The sequence below is a fragment of the Nuphar pumila genome, chromosome 5, assembly GCF_984573655.1.
Source record: "Nuphar pumila chromosome 5, dmNupPumi1.hap1.1, whole genome shotgun sequence".
Taxonomy (NCBI): domain Eukaryota; kingdom Viridiplantae; phylum Streptophyta; class Magnoliopsida; order Nymphaeales; family Nymphaeaceae; genus Nuphar; species Nuphar pumila.
In genome coordinates, this window is record NC_143253.1 from 126,428,136 (window position 1) to 126,436,831 (window position 8,696).

The window sequence follows — 8,696 nt, forward strand, 5'->3', positions numbered from 1 at the left end:
CAAATCTGGATCTGGTATGAAATTGGAGACCATACCAAGCTCTATATACTAATCACACCCTTTGGATCCGACCCCGATTCTAATCAAACTTTCTTCTTTATCACCAAACCCTCACCTTATAGGATTTCGTATGGATAAGGTTCAAATGTTGCCAAACTAGGAAGCGAAAGCGAAACCGGAACCGGAACCGAGAAATGATACAAGAAGCGGAAGCAAGAAGAAAGGTATTTTAAAATTTATAAGTGGGAAGCAAAGTATTAATTTGAAAGCAAGATATGAATAAAAAATGAAGCAATATGGTAGTTGAATATGAATCAAACAAGAAGCAAATAAAACTAAACTAAAATTGATTATTTTTATATTTCATAAATTTTAATAAAAGAGTTAAATTTTTGTTAAAATCTAACAATGATGGTTACCAATTCAGACAAAGTACATGAGAAGTGAGTGGATGTATGAGAAAACACATGAAAAATATGAAGAGAAACGTGAGTGAGAAAAGCATAGACAAATCGTGTGAGAAACATAAAAGAAGCATAGAGAAATCAAAATTCCCATAAATTAAGTTTCAAAAGCAAGGCTTATCGAGTTTCCGAAGCAGGTTTTTGAGAAGCGAACTTCCCACCTACCTAATAAGTTGTTGGTAACTCTAGTCAGGCCGAGTCAAACCCGACTCATTGACACCCCTAGGTGCGATGGCATGACTTTAAAGGGCTCGAACTAGCTTTTATAGATACATATTTGTATGATGTTTGAGGTGAATTGCTCGCCTCCTAATAGTTGGCTATTTTGAATGTCATTGATAATATCATGATCTTCATTACGCTTCTCTTTTTTGATATTTACATGAAGAAACCGCCTCCGAAGATCAAAGACCTAGTCGGGCTGGCTCTACTTGCCGTACTTATAGTCGCTGTCCTGACAGCATAAAACTCCGTGGGCTTACCTTTTGCCTCCAATGAGTCGCCAAGCTTTGGCTTGAGCAAGGGATGACGCCCATCCCACTACACAAAACCCCTTTGGGGCAATATTCATTACGCTTTGAAATTAACTTTCATAAAATCTTGGGTGACATGTAGGCTGGGTCTATAGTTGGGTAACTGACCAACCCAGATCCAACGATCATGTTTGGGAAGAAGATAGGGACACGGATTAAAAGAGAACCGGTTGGGTTGCAAATTAAGCCCAACCATATTCGAGTTTGGATTTAGGCTGATTGTTAATGCTGGACTTGAACTGGTTTCCTTGTTGAAAGCAGCACTAAGTAACCGCTGTGATTGTTAGCATTATCTATGACAGACTTTCTCGCATCTCCTGATATAAACATAAAAGAAATTATTTTTCATGGTCAAGAAATAAACAATTGTTGTAACAAATTGCATAAAGGTTGATGCAAAATAGTTGGGCATGAAGTAGGGTGCAAATGGGTCGGATTATAGTGGGATATCTAATCTGAATCCACTACACAATTCTCAGATATGGATATTAAAATAAGATTCAAATACATTTGAGTCACATTCAAACCAGCCATCCAATCTGAATCCGCTACACTATTTTCGGATATTGTTATTAAAACGAGATCCAAATATGCTCTGATCGGATTCAGAATTATGCAGACTAGACTTTTCTTCGTCTCTGATTCATCAATCCTTAAATCCCATGGATTTGATCATGTAGAATCTGATCCATTTTCTCATCGTACAAAGTCTACAAAAGATTTTAGTCGACGTTTCTCTCAGATCTATATTTGGATATTGATCAGAACTGATCTATTTACACAACAACCAAACTTGCCCAGTCCAACCCACTCCAGGCGGTGCCTACCCCAGTCCAAACTTTGAAGTCCACCTGTCACAAAAAACCAACGCTTCATCAAAGGAAACCATGATCGTGGCAAGCACACGTCTCTCTCTCTCTCTCTCTCTCTCTCATTTATATATATGACAATTCTGGGTAGTGAGGGTTTTAATTCTCGATAGGCATGCTTACTGCTAATCTCCTAGCAACTATCATCTCTGCCTTCGAATATGCTTTAGACATCATCACCACCATCATCATCATCATCTGTTCTATTGATAGAAATGGCTATGACAGATTTCCAGAGACTGAGGAACAATAGATGGTCGGTGCTTGTTGCTGGAATATGGCTGCAAGCCTTTGGTGGCATTGGTTATCTCTTTGGTATAATCTCTCCACTTATAAAATCATCACTCAGGTACAATCAGAAACAAATCAGTGCACTTGGGGTGGCAAAGGACATTGGAGACAGTCTAGGGCTCATCCCTGGCTGCCTCTCACATGTACTCCCATATTGGGCCCTCCTCTTGATTGGTGCACTGCTAAATTCTGTTGGGTATGGCTTCATTTATCTTCTGGTGTCCCATGAAATCAACTACCTTAGATTCTGGATTGAGTGTGTCCTCATAGGCTTAGGAACTAGTGGGGAGACCTATTTCACTACTGTGGCTCTGGTTTGTAGTGTCAAGAACTTCCCCAAGAGCAGAGGACCAGTCGTTGGTATCCTTAAAGGATTCTCAGCTCTTTGTGGTGCAATTTTTGCTCAAATCTATGCATCCATGTTCATGGAGAATGAGGTGCACTTCATCCTCATGGTGGCTGTTGCTCCTTCAGTTGTTGCTGTTTCAACCATGTTCCTTCTGAGGACTGTGGATGGGTGCAAAGAGACATACCCCTTTGATGAGACAATTTTTAATTTCTTTTATGTTGTTTGCCTCCTGCTTGCTGCTTACCTTATGTTAATAGTACTTCTCCAAGATGTACTCCCCAAAAAACTGATCATGAGTAGCACTTTGAACTTCATTTTTACGGTCTTGTTGGTGGTCATATTGATCTTTCCATTTGGGTTTTCTTTGATCACCATCTTGAGAAATATGAATGCTGGAACAAGAACAGATGAGACAGACCAGAGTCAGAATTCCTGTCTTTTGATCCGGCCCGAGGGGATGACAAGTGAAACAGATGATGAGAGCCTCAAAGATGTGAATTTGAGGCCAGAATGGGACAGAAGCGGAGTGATTCCCCACTTGCGAGCTGAGTACCTATATGCAGTAGCAGAAGGTGCAGTTAGAATCAAGAAAAGAAAAGGCCCAAGGAGAGGTGAAGACTTCACTCTGCTACAGGCATTAGTTAAGGCTGATTTCTGGCTAATGGTTATGTCTCTGGTTTTTGCCTCGGGCACCGGCCTCACCATTATAGACAACCTTGGACAGATGAGTCAGTCAATAGGGTACAGAAAAAGCCATGTATTTGTGTCCTTGATGAGCATTTGGAACTTCCTTGGTAGGATTGGAGGCGGATATGTCTCTGAAAAACTTGTCAGAAATCACGCTTGTCCGCGCCCGGTTAGCCATGATTGTTGCAGAGGTGGCTATGGCAATTGGGCTGATAATTTTAGCTATGTCATTGGTGGGGTCAATGTATATAGGAACCATGCTTGTAGGCCTTGGCCATGGAGTGCACTGGGCTGTTGTACCTGCTACTGTTTCAGAAATATTTGGTCTGAAACATTTTGCTACACTTTATAACTTCCTCACCATGACAAGCCCTGCTGGCGCTATGTTCCTCTCAAGTGTGATTGCAGGGAGTCTGTACGATTTGGAAGCTCAGAAACAGCAAAAAAGACACGGTGGTCACGGGAAACAGGAGTGCTTTGGAGCTTCATGTTTCTTTGTTTCTTACTTGATCATGGCTGGAGTTTGCATTGCTGCATCACTGTCCAGCATGGTGTTGGTCCACAGGACAAGGGTGGTTTACAGGAGTATATATGGAAAGCAGAGTGATTCTCAATCAAGATCAGGTTGATGAAGGAGAAGATCAGTTGGGTTTCTTGATAGAATAAAGCAATTAGACCAATTAAATTCTCTTCTAAGTATACTGTCATGGTAACGAGGAATAAGTGTGTGCAGCACTATTACTGTTGTTAATATGCTACTGCTATTGTTGTTGTCGTTGTTGGGGGGGCTTGATTTTCAAACATTCTATTGTTGCTAGTAAAACCATTTACCTCTTGGATGAAATCATAGAAGTTGGCAAAACAAACTGTAGCATGACATGATTTACCAAATAATAAGCCAATGCCTGAGCTACTATAAATCACTGGATTGATTATAGCTGGTGGTTATACAATTCTCAATCCCCTTTGCCCACCTTATAAACCAAAATGGCCAACTGCGAGTGACTGTTGTAAAAGCCACATAGTATGTGCGGCCACGTGATGGAACTGGTTCTTCTCAACCCCTTCAACAGTGCAACCATAACCCCAAATTGGGGAGCCACACAAGTATGACCGTAGTTCTATGTATGGCCAATTTAAACATGACCATCCATCTCTCTTCATTTCTGGATATAATTTTGGTACAAATTGATTCATTTGATACAAACGGCAGACAGCAAGTGTATATAACCTCCACAAAAGACAGGTGTTTTTTTTAAAGGCATTGGGTTTTGAACCGGCAACGTCTCAACACAAGGTGACGTGCACTAGCGGCTTCTACCTGACAAGCAAAGCCCCCGTTGGTACAAAAGACGGTATTTACAGAGAAGAGACTTTGGAGTAGAAAAAGGATTGACAGAGATGATGATGGGACTGAAAACTAATGACAATCAACACAATTTTGTTTGGCATTACACTTTCATAGTTTCAAGAGTAGCTAAGGGGACCAACTCTACATCCCCACTCAGCGCTAGTATGACCAGGCAGTAACGAATTGGATTGGCCACAGTATTACAAAGTTAAACAGATTGTGAAGAAACATACTGGTTTGATGTCCTCGTCGGCATTCAGAAGCGTAAAAACAAAAACATCTACAGTTGTTCTTGCTTGCAAAGGCTCCGAACACATGGTCAGGTGGGCTGGCGTAAGGCATTCAAGTTGAAGAACGTTAAAAGTTCGATACCCGGGGTGCATGTCCCCTGCCTTTAGGCCGAAGCCATAGGCTCCCTGGTGGATAAAGGGGGTGGCCAAGAGGTTTTAAGTTTTAACTGCTTGAGGGTGGGCCATAAGATAGTATCAATCTCGCCCAAGCCTCACCGCCTGAACCGCAGTTCCCCTTCGACAAATATCCAAAAAAATAAAAATCTACAGACGACGGTAGGCACCGAATGAGGTTAAAAGATGTCTAACATTGGTAACTAAACTTACAGACTAATAAGTTGTCATCCCCATCTTTTTAGAGGGAGAAGCACATGAGGTACACAGGATCAGCTCTGCCAGGATAAAAATTAGCTTCTTTATGGCTACCGGAATTTGTTAGCCCCGCTATCTGTTTCCAAATCTGAAGCATCTGTTATGTTTTGTTTATGTGAAGCCCTGGTTTGGTGGATTTGTTAGATTTGATTACTTCACGAGGGAGAGTTTCTCCATTGCACGTATGAACTTCCTCAAGTGCTTGATGTACTCAGGGTAGGTCTCCAGATTACAGTGTCCCCCACCCTTTATCCATAGAGGTTCATACTTCTCCTTGGACAGCTCCCACAGTCGCTTGCCATGCGAGAAGTCGTCTATATCATCTTGAGTTCCCTGTAACAATGTCAGGAGAAGGTATAACACAGTTGAGCAAGCATTCTTGCACGTTAACAAGAAGTCCCGACTATATAACATGTATTTGGCTCAATACTGTAGATACTGTAGAAACTATAAGGAATTTCCAATGAAATTCTGTAAGATGATGGATAATAAATGCAAGTTGGAAACAAGAACTTATACATGTCTACGGATATGGACGAGCACAAGACGTTGTGCATAAATAGTTGGAAGATTGGTTGCCAAAAACGATATTTATCCCCTTTCCTTTTTTTTTTATCCATATCCTTATCTATTCTGTTTAGGAAGGATCCAGCTATTGTTGTAGAGGTCCAATATATTTCCATCATGTATTCCAAACAGAATAATAAGAAAATCTTCTTGGCTCTTCAGTGGACATAGACTGCAATCAGCCGAACCACTTACATCGTGAGCTTTTCCTTGCTTGCATGTTGTGCTTGCTTTATTCACTACAAGAAACCCGTGGATTAGCGACAACCTAAATCCATCGCTAATCCGTCGCTAAACTGTTTAGCGACGGATTAGCGTTGGATTAGCGACGGATAACTTTCATCGCGAATTTTTCGACGCTAAGTAGTGCCACAACTTATCCGTCGCTAATTTGTGACGGATTAACGACGGATATGATCCATCGCTAGTCCTTCGCTATTTTAAATTAGCGATGGATAATATCTGTCGCTAATCCGTCGTTAAATTTAAAAAAAAAATAAAAAAAAAATGCTCGCTGCCGGCGCGTTCTCCGGCAGGGAGCAAATTTTTTTGTACAGAACCGGCGTCGGGACGCTCTTCCGCAGCGAGCCAGTCACGGCTGGAGACGGGATCCGGCGAGGGAGACGGAATCCGGCGAGGGTCGTAGTGGAGATGGGATCCGGCGAGGGAGAGGCGAAACAGGCAGTGGAGACTGTCGAGGGGCACCGTCGAGAGGAGCGGTCAAGGCAGGCGGCGTAGCCAGGGTTCACAGGGGAGAACTTGCAGGAGGCATCGGGCTGGACGACGACGCGGAGGATGGAGGTGCCATTGGTGCCCGAGCAGTCTCCACCGAGAGGTGCCTGAGAATGGAGGATGGAGGTGTCGTCGGGCTGGACGACGAGACGGCGACAAAGGAATCGCTGCAGAGCGGCTGCAGAAGTTGCACGTGGTGCGAGAGGTGCCGTCGGGCTGGACGATGAGACAGGGACGGAGGGATCGCTGCAGAGCGGCTGCAGAAGCTGCGCGTGGTGCGAGAGGTGCATGAGAAGGACGACCTCTGTGGTGTGAGAGGTTGTTGCGCATCGTCAGAGGAAGGTGGGGATGGTTTAAATCGAACGGGAGGAGGGAAAAACATAGGGAAGAAAATTTTTGAACGGGGGGGGGGGAGGGAAAATTTCGCGCCTCAGGCGAGACGGGTTTAAATCGAAAATTAGCGACGGAATTAGCGAGGGAATTTTTCCGTCCCTAATCTGTCGCTAATTAGCGACAGATTAGGGATGGAAAAATTCTATCGCTAATTCCGTCGCTAATTACCATTTTTTGTAGTGTTTTGGTGACAAAAAAATATTGTCGCTAATCCGTCGCTAATTAGCGACGGATATGTTTCCGTCGCTAATTTTGCAAAAAATTCAAATGTTAGCGACAAATAGTTTTCGCTCGCTGATCCGTCGCAAATTTGCGACGGAAAAAATCCGTCGCAAATGCCCGTCGCTAATTAGCATTTTTCTTGTAGTGATTGTATAGCCTTTTTACATGGTATAAGAGCAATCGATCTGAAGATTGTTTTTCAAAATCATGATTATTCGTTCCATCATGAGCACCAACAATGGAGACAGTCAACCGAGCAGCGATGGGTTTGCTGCAAACCACATGTCATCTACAAAGATGGTGATCCATAAGCAAAATCCTATCCTGAAAATCACATTTACTCCTCTCAACGGCTCAAACTACCTTGGATGGTCGAAAACAGTCAGCCTATTCCTCAACGGCAAAGGAAAAATCGGCTACGTAAATGGTAAAATTTCTCAACCTGCTCTTGATGATCCAAATTATGACAAATGGGAATCGACAAATCATTTGGTCATGTCATGGCTCCTTAACTCGATGAAACCATCTATTGCGGAGGGTTTTCTCTTTCTTGAAACGGCTGAAGAGATGTGGACTAGCCTAAGAGAAGTCTATGGTGAACAAAATCATCTTGCAAAGATCTATCAAATCCAGCAAGACATTGCCCATCTTCAACAGAGTGATAAACCATACAATGTGTATCTTGGCCAATTTCGTGGTTTGTGGGACGAAATGTCCCAACACAGACCCGTGTCCATAGATCCAGAGGTGATCAAACGCTGCTTAGAGGAAGACAACATTTTTAACATGCTTGCTGGACTTTGAGAAGATTTTGATGCTATTAGAAGCCAGATACTTATGTTGGCATCGCTTCCATCTTTCAACTTTGTGTGCCAAATAATCCAAGGTGAAGAGTCTAGACGACGTGTGCTGAACCGATATTCAAAAATAAAAAACTCTGACCAGACACACGAAAATATGGCATGCAAGGCTGAAAGCAGATATGTTATTCAACAAACTAATGTCAGTGAGAAACAACTCAGTTCAGACGAAAACCAGGCCTCTACCAAGCAGCGACCTAAGATGAAGTGCACTTATTGGAAAAAGGATGGACATACCCATGAAAGGTGTTGGGACCTCGTCGAACGTCCTTCTAAATCTCATCCAACATCGTCACTGACTCAACCCACCAAACAAGCTAGTGTAGCTACAATAAGCATGGAGGACCTTGCCAAGTTTTTTAAAATATTGGGCGATCCAACTTGACTGTTTCCAACACTACTGATCAGTCGACTGAATACAAATCAAGTAATTTTCTTTCCATGAATGCTTGTGTTAATTCTGATTATTGGATTGTGGATACTGGAGCCACAGACCACATGACGGGACAGAAAAATCTCCTTTGCAATTTTTGGCCGACTATTAAGAAACCTGTCAGTATTGTCGATGGAACAAAAACTCTTGTTTTGGGAACAGATGAAGTTTATTTTTTAAATCAAAACGTTGGGACTGAAGCCTTATATGTTCCAAGCTTCCCTGCAAATTTGTTATCTGTTAGCAAGATCACCAAAAGTCATAACTGTGTTGTTGTGTTTTT

General features: G+C 42.5%; 1 protein-coding gene across 1 annotated transcript; it reads left to right on the top strand.

Moving 5' to 3' along the window:
- Positions 1-2,081: 2,081 nt before the first annotated feature.
- LOC149838593 (protein NUCLEAR FUSION DEFECTIVE 4-like) lies at positions 2,082-3,822 on the top strand. Its single transcript, XM_090008276.1, has 2 exons — positions 2,082-3,234; positions 3,305-3,822. The coding sequence occupies exons 1-2, from the start codon at positions 2,082-2,084 to the stop codon at positions 3,820-3,822; spliced, it is 1,671 nt and encodes a 556-aa protein (XP_089864402.1).
- Positions 3,823-8,696: the final 4,874 nt, after the last annotated feature.

Coding starts and splice junctions, on each gene's coding strand:
- LOC149838593 (XM_090008276.1), top strand. CDS start 2,082: ATGGCTATGACAGATTTCCAGAGACTGAGGAACAATAGATGGTCGGTG. Junction 3,235..3,304: donor AGACAACCTTGGACAGATGA/GTCAGTCAATAG, acceptor CTTCCTTGGTAG/GATTGGAGGCGGATATGTCT.